Raw genomic sequence first — 22,695 nt, forward strand, 5'->3', positions numbered from 1 at the left:
GAAGACCTGATGGCTTGCATGTAGGAAACAGCAGAGTGACTGACCAAAACCACTCAGGTATTTTTCACACCTTCCAGCAGCAGCGAACAGGCATGGGAGAGCGAGGAAACGTACTTTGCCAGATCCCTGTGAGGTTACTCCTCCAAACTGCCTGCGGTTATCTCCAGCAGCCGGGGAGGATGTTGGGGTGTCCTCTTTCTCCTGCTGAAATTCATGGCAGGGTCCCTCTTCATTCTGGTGTGACAAGCCTTCAGGGGTGGGGGTAAATGTCTGGAGGCTGCCTCTGGGGCACTGTGAAACAACCCAGCCGAGGTGCACCCACCGATTTGGGCCAGTGGAGCACTATTGTGGAAGGTGGCTGGAAGGAAAAAAAAAATGCTAGTGTGGCAAATAATTGTACTCCTTCCACTTCGGTGTTTGTTGGTTTATAACCAGATGAGATCTGTGTTAAAATCCCTTTGTCAAGGAGTTGTGCTTTTCCTGTACAGGAAGGCTCCCTGGAGAGAAAGTTCATTAGCATCCCAAGGGCTCAGCCCAAGGTGTGTTTGCCCATCTGCTCATGGAAGGAGTGAATCGCCTTTGAGAAGGCAGCGGAGATGGTAACTGTACGCAGGTTCAAAATGAAGCAAGAATCCACTAAGTGACCAAATGTGCCAAAAGTAAACATTTGTATGGTGGGTCTTAATTGAGTTAGCTTAACATATTGCAAATCTGTGAATACAGTTGTAATTGGGTCGGGAGTTTGGCATGAGAAACAAGAAAGTGTCTAAACATGCCTACAGTGACACCAGATCAAAAACACTCAGAGCAAGAACTGTAAAGAAAAAAGGGGCTTCCCTGAGAACAAGGGTTAATGACACCCTGCCGGGAGCGCAGCAACGTGGCAGCCTTTTAGCTGGGTTTTGAGGACTCCACTGGCTGAAGGCAGAGCTGAGCCGGTGCAAATTGCTGTAATTCCCCTGCAGTTAATAGGGCTCTGGCAATTACCACTGCTCTCAGCCTGCCCTGAAAATTGACCGCAGCTCCAATACTGCCACAGCCATGCTCAGCTGCCCGTGGTGACTGTACCCTCTCCTCCGCCCCGGGTGCCTGTAGCTACAGCTTTCCTCATGCCAGCAGTGACACCCGACAGCTCCTGCGGTGACCTGCCGGCGGGGGTGGAGGATGAGCTGGGACCTGGCACTGGTAGCAGGGAAGGGTTGAGCCTGCGGGGCTGGGAGCAGCGGGGGGACTGGGATGATGATTATATGTTGGTTTGAAAATAGATCTGGGCTCCAGGACCCTACTACTGCCTCTTATAGGTTGTAGCTATTTGAGGATAGTGTTGTGATTGCACATGTGGCAATGGGGACACTTAAACTGCTGTAAGCAGCTCTCTCCCCACCTCTCGTTTCCCACCTATGGGTGCTCATCCCTATCGTTTTCTGCCCCACGACGTTACGGTGTTAGAGCAGAGCTGTGCGAAGCCAAACCAGGGAATGAATCGTGTGGGCAAAGCCACTTTCCCATCTCTGAGCTTGTTAGGTCAGGTGGGACACGGGAGCATGTGGGCACCCAGCTTGGGCCGGTTGTGGCCATGCCAAACACCATCCATGCTGCTGTGATGGCTTTTCCCAGACCACAGGGATGAGAGAGCTAATGCGGTGTTATTCTTTTTCTCAGGTAGAGCTGAAATGCTCCGTGCAAAACTGACCATAGACCAAACTGAATTGTTTCTGGTTTAAGCTGAAAGAAATGTAAATGGTCTAACACCAGAAAAGTCTTATTCTAACCTGGAAAGAAACCGCATTCTCCACCCTGGGCTTGTGGCTGCAGAGATCTCATAAACACAGAGTTCACTGTGGGAAGCTCCAGTTACAGGTGAATTTTCAGCTTCTTTCCTTTTCCTGAGGCTGCTGTGTTCCATCCCAGGGAAGAGTCCTGCCTCTTAGTTCCCTTTCTAGAGATGTTGGTAACACTTCAGACAAAGTGTATAAACACCATGGTCATGAGACTCATTCACCTTTGGAAAGTCCCCCTCTCTCCTTGCTGGTTTATAATGGGACCAAAATTCTGGATTTTATGGCCCCAGCCCAGTTTAGCAGTCCTGGATGGATTGACAGCTGCCCCCCTCCCCCTCGAGAACAGCAGTGGAGCAAAGCTCTGAGCCAGATCTCTTAATGTTAATCTGATTTTTAAAATCTTTCTTTTCAGGAAACATAAACTGGGCTTGCCAGGGCTGAGGCTGAAGATGAAATGCAGCATAAGGTAAATCAGGTTCTTTACAGACAGCAACCTGGACAGCATGCTGTTATTCCAGCTGTTGGTAGCACTTCAAAGAGGGCTCTTCTTACTACTGACTTGGGTTTTAAGGCATTGAGGAGCTGACTGCTGAAGTATTATGAGTTATTATTTCTTTGAAAGATGTGTGCAGCTTGTTTGCAGATCCCAAAATCTAAGAGAAAGCATCAAAAAGGGTTTATATGGGTCTGAAAAGAACCACAAAAACTGGGGAAGGTTGCATAGTTTCCCACATATGCCAAAAATACAGATCAAGTTGAGCAAAAAAGTCTTTGTTGGTGACAGAAGAAAAATTGCTGCCCTGCAGCAAAGTAGGCATAGCTTTGTTTATGTTGGCTGGCAATATCTTGTACTCAACCTGGACTGCCATTCTGGTTTTCTCAAGATAATGCTTCTGTGAGATGGTTAGCTAAGTAGATAATTGTGTTTATTGGCACCACATTTGCTAACATGGTGTATTTGACAAAGTTACGGCTGGCAGTGCCTTTAAACTGTGGTTCAATGGGTTTATCAGCTTGCAGTGAAGTATGAATTTAGGTATGTTATCACAAGTCTGCACTATCTCTAATCCAATTAATTGCTGGAAAACGTGTTAAAATAATGACTTCTGACAAATTAAGGAGGGAGAGTTTATGCTCATCTAGTTATAGGACTGCTTAATTCTAGCAAGGAATTTATTACTTGTTTTGCTCAACGGAAATATGGAAATGGAAATATTGGTGTTTGCAGCTGCCCATACCCAGCACAACGAGCGCTCCAGTGGGAAGCATTTTTCTTTGTTAAGCCATTTAAGACAAATACTGTATTTGATCTCATGAGTCAAAACCTCCTGCTGGCACAGGGTAGTCCAGGGAGACGGTAAAGCAGTTTCCCCGCCACAGCAGAATACAGCGGTGAGCACAGATGACACAGCTAATGGAAACCAGCCCACAAGTAGGACTACAACTTGCTCTCGCTCTCTGTCAGCTTTTTTTGTCCCCTGGTCTGCTAGGACTAACTCCTGCTTCAAAAAGGGCCAGTGAATTGGGCAAGGAGGTGTCCCTCCTGGGATGGGTGGGGTAGCGTCCAGCACTTGGCAGTACTGCCGGCACAGCCGCCCGCTCGTGCCTAAGGGAAGCAGCGCCCTGCTGCGCAGAGCAAAGGGTTGCAGGGAAATAACATTATGTCTAACCAGGGACAGTTTCAGCCTCTCCACCAATTGACCAAAGCACATGGCATAAAAATGTTACCGGGTAATGCATCCCCTGTTGGTGTGTTTGTCTTCTAGATGTGCTGAGGTCATCTAGGAAATCTCAAATTCAGGTCACTGATCAACCGGAGTTTAGCAGGAGAGAGTACAGTACCAGCATGGGCTGCAGATGGAAGCCATCAGTTTGCCACAAGAAAGAACGAATGTTTAATCATTAATACTCAAAAATGAGATAAACAAAATTGCTTGTGATACTTTTTTTCATTGTTCACACTTTTGTGACTGGATAAAGTAAAACACTGAGGAAAATTTGAAAATACTGGGTCAAGTGGATCCTGTTGCTGTATTTACTCCTATTTGGACACCAAAGTGGTGCACGTGCGGTTTTGCTCTGCTAAGTGACTGTGAAACTGCCTGGACGCCTTTTGGGTAACTGATTTGCATGTAAAGCAAATCTTTCCTAATTACCTTTCTTAAAAACTCATCCTAAGATCAGACGAAGCTGAGTTCTTCTGCTCGTGTATTTTTGACAAGTAAGGAAGGTGATATAGGTCAAACTAAGGTTTACGTCGTGTTTAGATAGCTCTGATTTTCTCCCGAAGGCTTTCAGAGGAGTTACCGACTGAGGCTGTAGCCAGTCCCGGTGATGATGCAGCAGAAGGGACCAAGTTTGGCTGCCAGCTCCCAGCTCTGTGAGCTTTGCAGTGCTGGCAGGAACAAAAAGCAGTAAAAACTTGCCTGTCACTGAAGTCAGCAGCTCTCATAATGAATGCAAACAGGGGGCAAATCTGCTGAGTAAGAAGATGCCTTCCTACATGGTAACTTTAGAAACTAGGACTCTGAACAGACAAAAAAGAGCTTAGAAATCACTGGCTGCAAGCATGGAGTAAAATCACGGGTGAAGCTGAAAGCTTAAATGATAGTGGCAGCATTTGATTTGATGATATCTCCCATACAAATAATCCACAGGGTGTTGATAGGATGATTCTCAAGCCTTATGTTTGCAGTTTAGGTTGCATTTCAGCAAGCTACATTTTGGAGTCGAGGCAGATGTAAACTTATGGCTGCTTGCTGGTGGAGACATGCGAAGGACAGCTCATCCTCAGCAGCAAAGCACTGCCCCGCACGGCCATCTGGAAGCGGTTTTATCGGTGCTGTATGAAGGGGTCAGTGAGAACCATCGACAAAATGGCATTCTGTTTCCGATCAATTCCCATCCTTGCATTCAAAAATTAGTCTGCATGCGTGGGAAAGCCAGCTTCACGGGCGCTTGGAGCGCTCTGCCGAACCTGGGCACCACTGCACCTGCACCGGGCACTGCAGGGTCCGCTGCATGGGGCTCGGGCTGAGCACCTCCAGCGGTCGGATGCCCTGGGTGGGCATCTCTAGTTTTGGCACAGACCCTTGGTAAAGCTGGCTCTGGCTCAGTGCACGTTTTGCAGATGCTCGCCACGCCGGCAAGCCCGCGCTGCGGTTTGTGTGTCCGGGGGCACCCTGCGCCCTGGGGGAAGGCATGGCCGGCAGGAGCCGGCTCAGCCCCTGCCCGCGAAACACCGGAGCTGGCAGAGCCGGGCCGGCTCGGGGCTGTCCCGGTCAGCCCGCGGGGAGCTCCCGTCGGGTGCCGGCGCTGTCCGAGGCGCCGCCGTCCGGGAGAGGCCGCGGCTCCGGGGCAGCGCCGGCGCTCAGCCGGGCGGGGGTCGGGCCCGGCCGGGACCGGCCCAGATGGCGCCGCAGCCCGTCGCCCCTCGTGCGCGGGGCTGGCGGGTCCTGCCGCCCCCCCCCCCCTCGCCCCGGGGTATTGTCCGCCGCGGCCCCCGCGGCCCGCCCCGTCCAGCGGCGTCCCTCCCTCCGCCCCCCGCCCGGCCCTGCCCCTCGCCCCTCTCCTCCCCAAAGGCCAATGGAGACGAGATGCGGAGAGTAGGGCCGGGACGGGCGCGCCGGGGCCGCTCCGTCCGTCCCCTGTCTCCTCCCCTCGCCCGCTGACCGGTCTCTCTCGCGGCGGCCGGCCGGGCATGCCAGCCGCCTCCCGCTAAATGGCGCCGCTCCGCCGCCGGGCGCTGCCGCGGGCGCTGCTGCGGGCGCTGCTGCTCCCGCTGCCAGGTGAGTCCGCGCGCCCCGAAGGCCCATTGTCCGCCCGCGCCCCGGCCCCGCTCCTCCGCACGTGGTGTTATTTATCCGGCATCGGCGGGACCGGCCGGAGCGGGAGCGGGAGCGGGAACCAGCCCCGGCCCCGCGCTTTGTTCGCGCCGCGCCGCGACGGGGCGGGCGGCGCGGAGGGGGCTGCCGGGCGCCCCGCCCCGCCGGCAGGGGGCGCGAGCGGGCCGCGGGGCCTCGCTCCTGCGCGCGTGCGGCGGGTGGCTCCCCAGCACCACCCCCGGCGACGGGCGGCCGTTAGGGAGCCACGCGCTCGGGCCCTCGCGAGGGGGGCTGGGGGGGCTCTGAGGGGCCGGGGCGGGAGGCGCCCCCGGGCGGGCGGTGAGGGGCGCCGGGCCGTTTGCCGCCCCGCCGCTGGCCGGCGAGGGGCTTGCTTTCGCTAACGATTTCTTGTAAAATTAGCCTTTTACGACTCGCCCCGCTCCGGCTCCTTTGGCAGGCTTGTAAAATTAGCGAGCGGCTCGGGCGCCCCGGCTCCCCGGGCGGCGCTGTCCCGGCAGCAGCAGCGGTCGCACCTGCGTAGCAGCCCCCGCCGCCGCGGGGCTGGCGGCGGCACCGGGCCGGCTCCCCGTGCCCGCCGCCCGGCCGGCCCCGCGGGGGTGCCCGCTGCTCACCTCGACACCCGGCGCCTCCCGCGCTGCGCCGTGGCGGTGGCTGTGCGGGCGTTGAAGGCTTTGGTTCTCTCGCTCATTGACACAATGCGCCTGAAAACCAGGGGGCAAACGCCTGGGTGTTCTACAGCCTGGTGGCTTTGCTCCACTCGAAGTCAGTACCGCAGTTTTCCCAGGGTGTTCTGAGTTTGGAGGGCTCAGAGACCTCAGGGCCTGTAATAACGATAGTTTGGCCTCATGCTGTGGGTTCAGCACGATGACGCTCAGCTCACAAGTGCTCTGGGTAACTTGCACATCTGTACTTAACAGGCAAAATCTTTTTTTTTTTTTTCTCTCTTAGGACTGTGGTGCTTTAGTGAACTGTTTTTTGTGAAAGAGCCTCAGGATGTTACTGTCTCAAGGAAGGATCCGGTGGTTTTAGACTGCCAGGCCCGTGGTGAAGCTCCTATAACTATTACATGGCTGAAAAATGGAGGCAAAGTATCTGAAAATGAACGGATCTACACTTTATCCAATGGCTCGTTATATATCAGTGAGGTGGAAGGAAAGAAAGGAGAGCTGTCTGATGAAGGATTTTACCAGTGCTTAGCTCTGAACAAATACGGGGCCATTCTCAGTCAAAAAAGCCACCTCACACTAGCAAGTAAGTTCCAGCTCATGTTTATTAACCTGCTCTTGAGTCTGTGACAGCAAGTCCCTGAACGGCACACAACAACCTATCGTTTTGATTGTGTACCTGAAAAGACAAATCACAAAAGTAAAGAGCAAGTCGATTCTGCAGAACCTTTGTTTCTTTTTGAATGTGTAAAGATTATGAGCAAAACTTGTGGTGGCCCCCTTTTGAGTCCCTGATGTAGCAGGAGCGGCACAGCCACCTCTGAGACAGTGGTGCCTTGGGCAGTGGTGCCTTGTGTGGGTGGCTCATGTGGGTCACTGGTCTCCAGAGCAGGTGGTGGTGCACAGCCATGCTGGCAACCTGCTACAGAAATCATGGGTCTTGTTTCTCAAGTGCTGTTCAGGCAGCCTTACAAGGGTTATCTACAAATCTGATAAAAAAAAATTATTATTCCTTGTTCAATAGCTTTATGTTGTTTTGTGCTATCTTAGGGCAGGGCAGAACGGTAATAGAGATGGCTGTCTTTGGGAGGGGAAAGAGGGAGAAGGTTTTCTGGGCAACTGTGAATGTTAAATTACCAAGCCCTTGCTTTTCTGACACGTGTGTTCAGCCAAGGAGATGCGGGTGCTGTCACTTTTGGAACTGCTTCAGGGTCCTCTGGAGCCGACAGTAAGGGCCTGTTATGTGGTTCCACCAGGAAGTGAGAGATCTGTTCCAGGGTGACTCCCCACTACAGGATGAATGGTGAAGGAAATAGTGGTGTGTAAGTGCCTTTGTGGCTCTAACAGTCTGACCCTGAGCGTGGGTTGCCCTCTGTTGTCCTAGCATCTTTAAACATATTGAGCAAGAGATGTGTGTTAGGAACTGAATGCCACGCCTTTTTCCATGCCAGTGCAGAGCTTTGCCAGTAGGCTGCTTTTACAACACTATCTTTTTTGCTTTCCAAAAGTACATGGAGTCATCTCGAAGAAAGTATACTACAGGGAGTACACAGTTCATGTAGTCTTCTCATGTTCCCTCCATAATAGGGCTTAACTGATGAACTTAACCTAATAGGAAAAGGCTTCCTTTGACCTCTTCAAGCCTGTTCTTAGTAGCAAGTTGCACAAAACTGTGGCACTGATACCTATACGGAAACTTGATATTAGTTGTAAATTGCAAGTTTTACCAAATTTAGTCTGAAACTAGTTAACGCAATTGGTACGCTAGCTTACATTAAAAAAATTCTGAATGTTAACATCTGCTAATTTTTTTTTTTCCTGTGTGCTTCTGAACTGATTATAAAAACTGTCCGTAAGGTACACCAGGAAGGTATGGAATACCTTGTTCAGTGAGCTAAAGTGTTGGGCAGTTGAAAACCAGCCTGGAAGCAGGTGGCTCCAAGTAAGTGATGAGTTTTTCACATGCTGTAAGAGGCTGATCTGTGAACTCTTGATTTCAAAAACCTGGCTACTTATTACTTTGTATCATGGCATTTTACTCACATACAGGATTAATAGACCAAGCAGTTCTTGATACTTTTGATAAAATGATGAAAAATGAGGTATTAATATTGTTGACATTTAAATTCGCATCATTAGGTTTCAGAGTGTCAGCACCATTAATAAACAGACTGAAGAAAACCTTTTTTTTAAGAGGGTAGGAATTTTTTAGTTGGTGTGAATAAACATAAAGCAAAGCAGTGGCTGATGGATTCTGTGTGTAGGACTGTGGAAAATTCAGGGCCATTTTAAATCTGAGACATTGCAGGATGAGCTCTGTGCTTCATATTGGAGAACTTCTGGAATAGCACAGAGCACTATAGTAGTACAGCATAGTAATACATTTGTAGTATCTGCTTTTATTCAGACCATACTGAACTCTTATAAATGTTTGTTTCTCACATGCACGTTATTTCACCAGAAAGATGGTTTAATTTTGTTTTTTTGGTAATGAAAGATTTTCCACCAAGGAAGAGTTGTGAACCAATAGATTGCATGCTGTGGAGTGAGACTCTTGTTTTGCAGCCTTTTTTTTTTTTTTTTTTTTTTCTTCCCCTCCCCTCCCCTCCCCTGTAAGACTGTGACAAAAGGTTTCTTTTTCTTCTTTGAATACTTGAAAGGTTTCCTATGGCTGTTGGAGAAAACTGGAAGAGATAGTGGATCCATAATGATCACAGTAGGTGTTGTTGACTTAGCGATTAAGTGGTTAACTGGTGGCCAAACATGAAGTTATCCTATGTAGCAGTCTCTTCTTTTTAGTTATATTCCAATCTGACCTGTTTCAGAATGTCACCTTTACTGTACAGCTGTGAAATAAGGCAGTAATTTGTATCGTTATATTATGAAGCACATAAAACACGTGCAAAATTAGTTTTATATCTCATTTTTACAGCGTTTCTGCCTGCTATCATGAGTTGATTGAACTTTGCAGACATTTTAAGTGAACTAAATTGAAGTCTTGTGGGGGATTTTGTAAGCTTATAGTTTTGTTCAGAAGCAGTTGTTGGTTCCTGTGAAGGCAAATTACCTTGTGGTCAGGGTGCAGAAGGAACTATACATATTAAACAGGTGGAGAATAGGCATTAAATGGGCATTCTTTCTTTGGAGGAAAAAAGCAAATGCTCTCTTCAGTCTCTGGTAGCAGCAGGGTGCGAGGATGTTCTTTTACTTTGCCTGGTCAGAGCTTTTGCCAGTAAGCTTATCTTTTGCTTCAGAATTGTAATGTTTAGTGTTGCATTTGGAAATCAAAAACTTTAATCTGTCCAAGAGTTTAAGATTTGAACACACAAGGAGATCAGGTCTTGGTTTCTAAAGTTAGGAACTGGAAGCTGAAGGTTGCACTCTTGGCAAGAATTCCATTATTCATGTGCAAATTAAGAATTCACAGGGTTAAAAGGTTAGAAACTGGCCAGGATGAGGTTTACCCTTGTGATAAAGAGCAGATGACCCTCATTCATTGGCCAAAGCTTTCATGTAGCTCCTCTGCAAAGTTAGTGATTGCCATGAATTGTTCTTGAGGAATGCAGAAATTCAAATGTGAGCAGGCCTTTCCTTAAGTGTCACTATGGAGCCTTATCTCCCGAGCACATCAGAGTAGGTCTGCAGGGACAGGGTTCCTCCCCAGAGGCCCCAAGGCTTTGCTTTCCTGTTGTTCATCCATGCACAAAAGAATTTGACTAATTTAGGGCTTTTTTTTTGATGAGATCCCCCTACTTTTTTAAAGGAAACTGTGGGGCTGAGGTCTTGCTTAGGTAAAAATAAATATTAGTTTCACTAATGCTTGTAGTTGCTTCCAAAGCAGGCTAATTAACGTGGGGGGGAGAGGAGGAGCTTCCTGTGTGGTTCTTTGTGAGGCAACATGTGGGGGTAAAATGCTAATAGTGAAGAGTATGACTTACTCAAAATTCAACTTACTGCTGCCACTGCTACTAAGAGAGGTCTCTTAACGGAATATAAAAGGAATGTAGACTATGGAGAAAGTCTCAACACTTTTGCTACAACTTTGAATCAGCCAAAAATAACCAAGCTGAGATTTTTGGATTCCTGCATTTTTAAATTGTGACTGTTTAACCACAGTTGACTAAGATTCCATCTAAAAATAAAGCTAGACTTCCAATAAGATAGTATTAAGAAAAAAATGGAGAAGGTGGATCATGTTCTGAAGCTAGTAACATGGGCTTTGGGCAGTGATTGGACAGGATGCTCATTGTTTATTTCCTTTTCACAAAAAGTGGAAATTGAAGTCTTAAGATGGTTGGATGGGATATATACAGCCGGGTAGGAGTATTTCTAGATAACCCTTTCTTCTCTTGTAACTTGGCTGAATTGATTTAGTGTTTGTGAATTACAGGAAACGTAAGCCCAATTCTTGGTGTACAGGTTTCTACATTTCACAAGAGTGAAAGGTTATGCAAGGAGAAGGTTCCTGGGAACACGCTCCTGGAGGGAAACTGTGTGCACGCTGCACAGCAGCTTGTGAAATGCTGGGCCTTTTACACGTAGCAGGCTATACTTTGTGGGGAGTTTGTGATTTTGCTTACCTGCTGTGGCAGTGATGTGACTTCTGGTCCCACTGTCATGCTAGTAATTGGCAATATTTATGTTTTGATATCCTAATAACATCTTTTCCTCTGCTTTTAAATATTTGCACTTAAGAGTGCATCCAGCTGAGCCTTATTCTATACTGTGACAATCACGTTTTCCTAGCAGTTCCAGCTGTTTGTTCCCACTTTTGCATTGTGCCCTTCCTTGTGTGGGCACAGCTGCATGTGTGGCTAACTGAACAGGGAACTGATCTGGGTTAAAATAATAGAATTAAAACAAAAGATGGTGTTTAACCCGAATGAGTTCCCTGATGCGGTTTGTCACAGAGCCACTCACAGTGATTGCACTGGCGTAACTGGGAGGAATGATGTGGAGGTGGGAAGGCTTAGTGGGGACAGAGGAAGGCTACTAAAACTTAGACTGTTGCAAAAATAAGTGTGTATCAAACTACGGCCTTTATGGGACGTGTGTAGGCAAAAATTTTGCCCTTCTGCTACTGATTTTTTTTAATTAAGTTTAGTATCTTGCCTTAAACAAAGGGATTAATAGCTGTGGTCTAACAATATAGTTTTCATTTTGTATGGAATCTGTAATTTCAGGTATCTTCCAAATGCATATAGAGCTCAAAGGTATGTTTAATTATTTTAAATAGTAATGGAGAGAGGAAAAAATTCTGAGATGGAAGGGTGGGTCTGGGGGGCAGAAGTGGCTTTTGACTGAGGTGGAAGTGAAATGGCAAATGGCTGTTGTAGACAATGGTCTTGTATTAAAAGAGATAGCAAAGTCTTAATGCTGTAGAACTGGTGTGGTTACAGACAGTTTGAGGAAGCTTTTGTTTGAGGTTTTTACAAGTGCTGCCTTATTGCTATTGCTTTGATTAGTTGATTTGAATGTCCTGAGAGGAGGATCCGTTTCTAAGCTGAGAGTGCACATGGCTGATCTTTAGTGCATTTAAATTCCAGTATTTAATACAGGAGGAGGATGTTTAATCTCTCAGTTGGCAATGTCAGTTGATAATGGTGAAGAAGAGCAGCAAGATTTTTGTTCTTTAACTGAGATACACTGAAGAAATAAGAAAACTGGGAAATCCTTTCCTTAACTCCTTTTCTTGTAGGATTTTCCTCTAGAGCTCGCCCAGACATCTTTTGACCTGAACTCCTACAACACCTTTACAGAAGAAATCGTCAACATTCTTTTAAGACATAACCACTAGTTACTTTTCTTTTTGGCACTAGGGCATTCCCTATTCTTTTGGCAATGACTGGTCTGCACTTCTAAGAACTCCACAGGCTAGGGGATGGGCTTTTATATTGTTGCCAGGACAAAATATGTATGAAACTTTACTTGGTGCACATGAACAGTGTTTGCTTCCACTACCATGTCACTAGAGAAGGGAGCTTTTTATGGATTTCCTCAACACTTCAGCTTCAAATTTGTGTCAAGTATAATGCCAAACTGAGGCATTTCATGCCCTTGCTTTTCTTCCTGCCTAGTAAGGCCAAAGCTGTTACGGTTTTTACTAGTTTGTATCACTATAACTTTATAATGTATAAAGTTTTTACCAGCTTCTTTTTTAAAAGAATGCTCAGTCTTATTGGCTGTGTGCTCTGTAGCTAATAAAACCTTCACCTACATGAGAAATGTAGAAGGAAAACATGGTATCGTGCTAGAAGTTGTTCAGAGCTGTGACTAGAGGCACTCAGTTCTTACCTGATGCAAGTTCTATGTGTGATATGTGCACTAAACTATTGCTATTTCTTTTCTGCTTGCAAAGCAATGTACGGCAGCAAAGGATGCTGTTCTGTTCTTGCAGTGTGGTGGTGCTCCCCCCCACTGCTCCCTTTCTTCCCCCTCCCTCTCCCTCTGCATTTCTTGATGTAGAAATTGTTGAAAGGGCATTCAGTAAGGCCCCCTTTTGTCAGCCAGCTCTGATTATCCTAAAGAAAAGGATCTCACTCTGAGCAGTTGTTTGCCTAGAGACTTGTTGTCACGTCTTCACAATTTAACAGCTGTGGCTATTGATGGTGTGCAGAACAATTTAAGACAATGACAAAAGAGAATCTTGGAGGAAGAATTTAAAAGTTACTAAGCATTTTCCTACAGAAATGTGGTCATTTCCATTGTTGGACAAACTTGCGCTTAGGTTTTGTGCGTTTTCCTCAGGATTTTGTATTTTTCCACATCTTATCTCCAAAATTGTGGACATAATCTTTTGTTTAGTTTTGCATTGTTTTTTTTGTTTCATCAATAGGCCCAGCTGTTAAATTGGGATTGATTACTTCCAGTCTTTATAACTGGTAATCACCACCTAAGTGAAAAAGTAATCAACAATGTCAAGTCTCCACATTTTGTTGAGTAAGTGTGGGTTGTATGGTCAACATTAGTTACTAGGGTCAACCTCTATGTAGCTTTTAAGCAGCAGCATTTTAAGCAGTGTCTACGTTTTAAAGTTGATTGTCTCCACAATTGAGTTAGACGAAGAAAAAAAAATCACATTAGGTGATCTGTGTTGGGAGTTAGAAATCCATCTGGCAGCCTTCCAAAACCTACATCTATAGTGGAAACATTTTTTGTTTGTATGGATGAAATTGTTGCTTTTTCAATAGATGGAGATAAACAGCAGACATAGGAAGGAGATGGTTGTGAAACCACCGGAGTATGGAGGGTTTGTCTGTGACTTACTTTATGAAATGATTGTAACCTCCTCTTCTGTGTTGTTTTTTCTGCATGTAAAAGTTTTGGAGGGAGATGCCTTCCTAGTATATTAGAGGAAAATGTAAATAAGCAGTACTAGACAGATTTTCTTTACTGCTTTCGCTTTGTTTCATAACTCTCAACAGTAATTCTGGTTAGTTTCTTTTCAATGAAATCAAATTTGATCTCCCTAGGTGGGTGGAATTTTTTTGTTTTTAACAACATGAATGCTTACGAAGGCAAAATAAACTAAGTGGCATCTGGACAATACAGTTACGTCGAGGCCCTGTTCTGAAGTGCTTGTTTCTCAATTGCCCGTCTCTGTTGGGCTTCTGGTGGGGAGTTTCTGACACATCAGTGCATCTGCAGCTTAGGAGAACAGAATCTAGGTATCATTCCCCCCAGATGCACATAAGTCTGCTGTTTGCTCATTAAGTTCACTTAGTTTCTTATTATCATAACCCCAACATGACAGAATGTGCAATCTTTGTGTTTTATGGGGTAGAGATTTCAGGGTTACTGAGTCTTTCTGTGCCACTGTTAGACTAAACAGCTTTTAAAACTCCTGCTGTGGTCAGGGTATTGCTGGAGTTTGGCTAATGGGAAAACTCTGTAAATTTTTCAGTAGTTAAGCTTGAGGAAGTTATGTTTGCTTCTAGCCTGAACACTTCATTGTAGCAATTGAGGTAGTATTCAGTGAGTACCTTCTCATTTACTGGATGTCAGAGCAGTAGCATGCAACGTGAGAAATGAAATACTGAAAATGAACATGTTATAAAAGACATAGGAATGCTGACAACAAGCTTCATATCCAAAGCTATTATCAGAATTTAATCATTAATTTGAGGCAAAAGTTGCAATGTACCAAGATACTACTTTGCCATCTCTGGAAGGGTTACTAGGGACTTGACTACTGGGGAAGGAGCAAGTCGGCAAGGAGTGCAGTTATTTAATCTTCTGTAATTGTGGTTCTTGGGTTTATACCTGTATAAACTGATTTCCTCTTCTGACTAAAGTAGTAAGAATACACACTTATTCCCATAAATTATTTGAAAATGATCTTATGAAGTTGTTTCTGCACATAGGCAAAGTTTTGAGGAAAGGAATGACTTCTGGAATATGAATAAATGGAAATGCACTGATTGCAAAGTTCTAGCAAAATTGAGGACAGACAAGAACTTTTGTTATAAAACTAGAAAACAGGTAGAAACCTCATTAAGTAGAGTTTCCTGCAGTCACGGGTGTGGAGGCTTGCGAGGCTCACAGAACATGTGATGCGCTCTGTCCCAGCTCCTTCTAGAAACCTGTCCTTACTGTCTAGGATTGTTAATACAGGAAAAGAGCATGAGGGCACAAGGGTGCCACCCATATCCTACATCTTTGTGGTTGTAAGGGATTTGTTCAATGAAAGTATCTCAGGTGATCTTGAGAAGTGAAAGTAGAAAAGAAATGCAACTTTACCTTTTTCACCTGGGATATTTCTTTCTGTCACTAAATCTGGGCATTGGTCCAGACTAATAAGTGTACAAGAAACAGCCAGGTCATGTAATTTTACTTTGTATAACATGAATCAAGGAACTGTTTTTAAAAAAAAACCCCAAAAACCAAAGCCAAAAAAACCTTGGAAAACTGAAAATCCAAAGAGCAGGACTTCTCTTTTACAAAAATGTGCAAAAATGTTTAATAACCTGCAAGTGTGGAAGTCCTGCCTTTTGGATACCTCAGTAGACACTGAACTATTCTCTCAATGGCCGTTTTTGAGGGACGTTGCTACATGAGAAAATACAGCTGAGCCATCTGCTCAGTTAAGTCATTATTTAAAAAAAAAAAAAAATCAAAATCTCAGCAGTCCCTTCCATAGACAATAATGATAAACACTTTTTCTCTCAAGACCTTATAGTTACACTTTGACTTCTATTTTACTATTTTTTTCAATGGTAGAATACTACTGAGCAAATTATATCTCCAGCCTTTGACAAGAACTGTGTTTGAAAGCAGCGCCTGACATAAGAGCCCTGGTAAAATTCTTCTGGACAGCAAGGAGTAAGATTGTTGTTGTTTCTGAATTATGACAGAAATCTGTTGTGAAAAGCACAACTCTAACCGCAGAGGGGGTCTTTGATATCCTTTTGCATCTGTAGAATCTTAGGAAGAAAACTTCCTACGTACTGGCTGATATAAAGGGACTGGTGGTAGGATGGGGTTTATCTCAAAACATTGCAATTCACTAAATCTGTATTCAGATGTGGAACATCTTTGCCAAGCTCATGTTAAGTAGATGTTGGAATGGGCAACAGATTCCATTCTGTGCAAGTTTACAGTTCTGTCTAAAATTGGCAGGCTTTTCTGAATCATAGCTTTAGGTGGAATGAATACAGTATTTTAGAAAGGAGAAAAGAGTTTGTCTCTAGCTACAGGCTACACTGAGCCATATATTGATGGCAAAGCAGCAAAACTTCCCTCATTCTAGTCCTCTAGTCTCAGAACATGCTAAAATTATGATTTTTAATTTAATAATAGCAACGATTTGCCTTGTCTTAGAAGTATGTGTAATGGAAATTTGCTCTATAGCTCTGAAGTGCAGTGGTTCCATTTTGAAATGATTTGTGTATGAGACAGTTTTGAAAGAAATAATCACCTGACTGGCCAAGGATAAGGGCTACATAAAAGTTATTACAAGCATTAAACATGTCGTCTGGTGTTCTTTTAATACATAGCTAGGGGGCAGTTAAACTAAGTCGTTACAACTTGTGATGTATATCTTGTGTATAGTGATGCATGAATGTTGGAAACTGGAGGGGATTCTGTGAACAGCAGCAACTGTATCTTAAGATTTGATTTTTAGCATCTTCAGATAATAATGCTGTCCACATTGATTGATTACATTGTTTGTTCTCATTTCAGTAGATAAGAATTTCTCATGCAAAACTCTCATGTCTTAATGGTATCGCTGACAAATAGACAGAATTATAAAAGTAGAAAAAATGTTGGATTTTTAACCGATCAGTGTAATTTTACCACATGTGTACTAGATCATCTTTGGACACCCTGATAGATACCTGACTCACTTTTAAAATCGTAGAATCATGGAATGGTTTGGGTTGGAAGGGACCTTAAAGATCACCTAGTTCCAACCCCCCTGCCATGGGCAGAGACACCTTCCACTAGACCAGGTTGCTCAAAGCCCCATCCAGTCTGGCCTCGAACACTTCCAGGGATGGGGCATCCACAACTTCTCTTCCAGTGCCTCACCACCCTCACAGTGGAAAAAATCTTGCATTACACCAAAGATCTTTCTGAATCATCCAGTCAAGAGGGTTTTGAGTTTGATTTTTTTTTTTTTTTTTTTTTGGCTCTCCTTTGAGCCATGTCAGATTAAAGACAAAACAAGATAAAATAGGATTAGAAAAATAACTCTACTCTTCTATATCTCCTCAACCTTTGCAGCATGAATTTCTCATGTGAAGTAGCAATGGTCAGCCTTCCCTTCTCTCACTAAAATCATGAAAGTCATCTATCAGCCTGTTTACAAAGTGGGATTGTCAGTTCTTTTAAGCTGTATTGAGAGACACTCACTTCCTGTACACCTTAAAATGGAGAGGAAAAAGTATAAAATAGGAAAGCTTTTCATTTATTTGCTGATCTGTTCTAATATTCAAAATTCTCATCATTTATGTCCTCTCCCATGTTCCTACTCTTTCTTGTGTCAGCTGCAGGCTGCTTTTGCTGCATGTAGTCAGGTTTTCCCCCCCGCCCCTTTTTCTCTTTATAAATTGTCACATACATGCTATCATTGTTTTGGATTTGCGAAACTGCTTCTGGTGACCCCTTGTTTCTTATTCCTGTCTGATGACTGGAAGGAGGTACTGTTTTCCAGTGGAGCTTATTTTCACAGCTGTGGCAGCGGAGGAAAGTGTCATAAGATACTTTGAGGTCAGTTTTGACCCCAAATTTAGATGAGGTAAAAATGATTTGACAGAAGTGTAATATCTTGTCTCAAGTGGTCTGGCTGTCACTTCAAAATCCGATAATAATTATGATTAAGAAAAAGCTGTTTTGATAGCCATTACAATGTACAATAAAAACAGCTTAGTGTTACACAGTATTGTTTTTTGTTTTACAACTTGTTAAAACTTGAAGTTATCAAATAAGCCATTATCTTTTCAAAGAAACTTTAAAATTAATCTTAAGGTCTTTGACCATGCAGAAGAGTTTTAAGTATTTTTTTTGCTTGCTCCTGCTTGTACAATCTTCAACATGTTAATAATTGTTTACGTAATTTATCAGCAAATTAACTAGCGTAAATTGTTAAATTACCATTTCACTGTCCACATCAAGATCTCTAGTAAACCTGTAATAACTGTAACATGTGCCTCAGGCAGAGCTGTGCATTATGTATGTTCTTTGTAACGAGAATTCATTGACTTTATGAAGCCATTGACAGACATTTATCATTTTGTTCATTAAACTTGTCTATGACATCCGGCAAATTGATGTTAACTGGAAATATTCTCTGGGAGTTCTGGCGTGACTCTGTCATTTTGCCTGAGGAGAGAGAAGCTTTGTATATAGTGTGTCCCAAATTACAAGGGTGAGACTTCCTTCCCCTGTCCCCTCCCCAAAAGTACAAGTGAGCATATGACCAGCTCTTTTTTCATCTTGCCTTTAATGCTTATTTATGCAAACAACCCTGTGGGCCACAGTTTGCAAGCAGATTTATCATTGATCTTCAATAGAGGTTGGAAGTGGATACTGCTTTTATTTGTTCAGCCAGTCTGTGTCAGGAAGGCAGCTCAATTTTATCACAAGACCAAACTATTGTAAAAATGACCATGATACAAATCTGCAATGCTCTGTACACAGCAGCTCATGGAACTGGTACACGTGAGTTTGTATACAAATGCATTAGCCTATACTCTCAAAATCAGTAGTTCATTTATTTAAGAAGCAGAGACATAACTGGGTATGGGGATTTTTTGTTTTGTTTTTGTTTCTCATTAGTAGAATTTTCTTGCTTATTCCAGTTAATAAATTTTTTTTTTCCTTTTTAAGGGCATGAACTTTATTTCTAGCAATAATTATGTTTTCTAGTGTTTGGAATTCTTGGATATACTAAACACTAGAAGAGGTAAGCATTGATACAGTGTACAAGAAATTAACTATGGAATTCTTGGTAGCATTGATGGGAGTTTTATGACATTCTCAGCACGTGGCATTTAGTACTTCTTTTTAACGGTCATCATCTTTACCTGATGTAGCTTATTGCTGATTCACATAAAATATATGGTAGATGACCAAATGCTTTGTTGAAAGCCTTTATAATATACATTGTAGAGCAGTGCTTCATTTGGTCTTTTAAAATGACTGTGTTTGGAATTATGAACAATATCTCATTTGTTCTGCTCTTGAGCACCCAGTATGGAAAAAAATATGCACTTTTAACACCTGCCTGTATTTGATTCCTGTGGATAGCTATCTCTAATAATGGTAGAGGTTGTTAATAGGATATCTGCCCACCTGCTAGTGTTCTATTGTGCTACCTGAATCCAACTGTATCAGGGGTCTTTCAAACAGGAGTGAATGTATTAACAAATTGTGGCATAACTGACTAAAATATTTATGAATGGGTCAAAGATAATGTTCAGATTGTAAAACCTTCCAAAAATTGAATATCCAAAAATCCATTGCATAAAATTTTTTGTCTTTTGAGAGAAAGAGTAGACCAGTTGGCTCTTTAAAATATATTGTGTCTCACTACATAATAGTTCACTGGATTAAATGAATTTATTGATTTCTGCTTCTTTACTGACACACATTTATGAGCAGTTTCTTTGGCACCATGGCCACGTGTCAAAGGTCATAACTTTCCTTCACTGTGGAAGAATAAAAGCTTTCAGATGGTGAATCCCTGAAATCCACACAATGCTTTATTCCCCCCTGCCCCAATATAATTACTGATTTTGCATAACTTTATTTAAGATAAATAAACAATAATAAAAAATACGCACACTAGAAAAAAATATACTTATCTATCATAAAAATAACTGCAGGAAACTATTTGTCTGCGCAAAGGGTGACATATCTAATCTGCTAATAGGTATCATTATGAGATACGTGGTAGTATATTAGGCTTTTTTATGGTCAGAGATTGTATTGAAAATGGTCAATTTTAAGAATATAATAAACATTTCTAATGAAAAATTTTATTACACTTCAATTTAGAAACAGTATTTCTTTCCTTGTAGAGTGGTGTCAAATGAATATTACGGTTTGTGCACCAGAGGTGATACTGGAAGTAGATCCTACTGAGAGAATGAAGCACATTCAAAATCTGTGCTTTGTGTTTAGCTGGGTGTTTATAATGTTGACATTTTCTTTAATGCCCTTCATTAGCAGTAGCCTGTGGGATTTTTGGTGTATACTAGATATGAAAGTCCACTGATGACATAAACATGAAGCTATTAAAAAAGAAACTGCAATGGAATATAAAGAAGTTTAATCAGTCCACTAGTTTGCAAAAAGAGAACAATAAACCATGCTTTAAACATAAAGTGGCTGACACTAGTTCTGAAGTTTTGGAAATGTAGAATAGGATGCAGTTAATGCCATATCCCTTGTGCAGTCTGTGGGGTGCTCATCTGATTGATAACCTGGCAGAAAAAAATACTCTTTTTTTAGCTAGATAGTTATCTAACTAATGTGGTTAGCTGTGATGATTTGAACTGGCTTTCTGTCTGTCTTCTCTAGACAAGTGCTAGAGCTGACTGGAAGTAAGTAGGCAAGAGTAGTGGGGATTTGGGACTGTCTGGGAAGAGTTTGTCTTCACTTTTTAGCAGCTACTAAATGGTAGATTAGCTCTGACGGCTCAAGAAACAGTAGTGTGAAGGTAGCTTCACTCAGGTGCTATTTTGATTTAAAATAATCAAAATGTATGTGCTAGGTAAGGTGAAATAGGTTTGAATTGTTAGCACGGCCTGGCTATAGTCCTCCTAGCAGGACTGTTTCTGAAGGAATAGCAGAGCCTAGAATTGTATCAATGGGGAAAAAAAAAAACCCCATGATTTTCTGAGAAGATGTAAAAAGTCTTCCCATCACTCACCTCAAGAAAGAGAATTGGCTGCCAAACTTTATTTTTACATAGTAGGGATGAAGCCTGTTGATGCTTTTAATCATGACTCTTACAAAAAATATCAGTGGTAGACTTTTCTTCTGCAGTGTTATTTTGTGCAAATGATGATGTTATACTAAGGGGGCTGGTGGCACTCTGCTGTTAAATTTACCAATATTTATATTGCAGGACTGTAGTTGCTAAGTTCCTGTCATGTTAACCTTTTGGATATAACTTTCTCATGTCAGTATTCATCTCTATGTTTTTAGGTTTTTTTTTTTATATATACGAATATACACACACACACACTTCTGCATGACTGTTTATTCTGCTACCTAGATCTAAGATGAAACTGCTTTTTCTGTATTTTTGTTTTTCACTAGGATAGCATGGGAATGTCTACTTAGGGAACAGAGACATGGTATTTGTTGGGGACTTGGTCTTTGTGTCTGGAAGTAGCTTTTGCTGTTACTATGAATATATTTGCAAATTTGGTTGTCCTGTAAGTTTTGAGGAAAAATCTCAGAATTTGTTTTGCACATGTTCAGCACAGACTTACTCAGCTTGACTAGCTAGAGAAGATGCTGTTTGTGCTGAGCATATTGCTTGTGAACACTGAGCTAGGCTTTCCCTCTAAGCAGTCCTAGGCAGCTGTGGTCTTGCCTTTTTTTTCCTGTTCTGAATTAATGAGGAGCTAAAGTGTGATCTAACACTGCCTGGAGAAACCAGCTGGCATAGAAAGCTGAAGTAAATGAAAACAATGGTCTAATTACCTGGAGAGGAAGTTTGGGAGGGGAAGTGGGTGAGGTGGAGGTGTGAGTGGTTGCATGTGTCCAGAGGTCAGGAAGGGGAAGAGAAACGCGTTGGTGGGAAGCGGCTAGTACTAAGCAAAAGCGTGTGGAGTGAGGCCTGGGTTGGCTCGGTTTGGAGATTGTCATGGGTACAAGTCGGGAGTGGGAGAGGACCAAGGGGCTGGCAAAGACTGACTCGAGAGTGTGCCCATCGGAGCAGCTGATCTTTCAGGACATGGAACGTGGACCCAGGAATCCTGGACTTCCCTTATGAACTTCAGAAAGACAAAGAATAACCTCCCAGTCAGGGGAGATTTGGAGGGTTTACATTGCATCACTGCTTCAGCCAGAAGCTTCTACAATATGTGACACAAATCAGTTTGTTCCTACTTTTCATGGGAAGTCTGTACTTAGGTGTTTCTTATGGTCTTGGAGTTTGGTACGAGGTTCTGAGGTTTGATCAGTTGGAGCCCCAACAAGTTGGGGGAGCTGTGGTCGCAACACATGGAGTGCTGTGAAGGATCAGTGTCTTATTTTGGACACCTAAATTAAGTGAATATTTTGGGCCACCATCCAACTGTTTGTCCATACCCGACAGTAAAATTAAAATAACAATAGAACGTCATCTCGAGGTGTTGTGAGAGTAGGTGCATTAACATTTGTGAAGAACTGTAGTGCAGAGCCCTGCAGAAAAGGCCACAGGCAAGTTAATAACTCTGTCTTCAGGGCAGTGCGTAATAGAGTGTAATAAATAAGGAATGAAGCCACACACTGAACAGAGAAGAGAAAACAAAATATTGAATAGATGCTCATTATGTGAGCACCATTCATTTGGTGCCATGAATAGTGGGGGAAGTGCAGTTGTGCAGTTGGATTGTTTCCTAAAGCATGTATATAAACAGAGCAAATCAGTTACATAAGAATCTTCATTTCTTCAGTTTCCTAACTTCTGAGCATTTGGATTTGGAAATTTTCATCTCGTGTGTGTGTATACACACATGTAAGAGGCAGATACACTGAATGCTGTGTTAGTGGAAAAGTTTAGGGGTTAGCTTCATTTATCTAATGATATATGTAGTGCAGAAAAAAAGTGAAATAAATATGCTTTAAAGTATTAGAGTTTTATATAGGTAGGGTGTCAGGGAAAAAAGACTTTTAACAGAGGGCACTGTGACAACTTCTGAGACAAGTTAAATAAGTTTATCAGAACTTTCTGATTCAACCAAA

General features: G+C 43.2%; 1 protein-coding gene across 1 annotated transcript in view; it reads left to right on the top strand.

The window, feature by feature from the left end:
• Positions 1-5,481: 5,481 nt before the first annotated feature.
• PRTG (protogenin) overlaps positions 5,482-22,695 on the top strand; it is an 88,554-nt gene continuing 71,340 nt past the window's right edge. The window contains 2 exon segments of the mRNA XM_087744495.1: positions 5,482-5,569; positions 6,575-6,877. Coding sequence (XP_087600621.1) covers positions 5,482-5,569; positions 6,575-6,877 — 391 coding nt within the window.

This window comes from Nipponia nippon, unplaced genomic scaffold (assembly GCF_047370975.1).
Source record: "Nipponia nippon isolate SJK-2023a ecotype South Korea unplaced genomic scaffold, ASM4737097v1 scaffold_9, whole genome shotgun sequence".
In the NCBI taxonomy this organism is placed as follows: Eukaryota; Metazoa; Chordata; class Aves; order Pelecaniformes; family Threskiornithidae; genus Nipponia; species Nipponia nippon.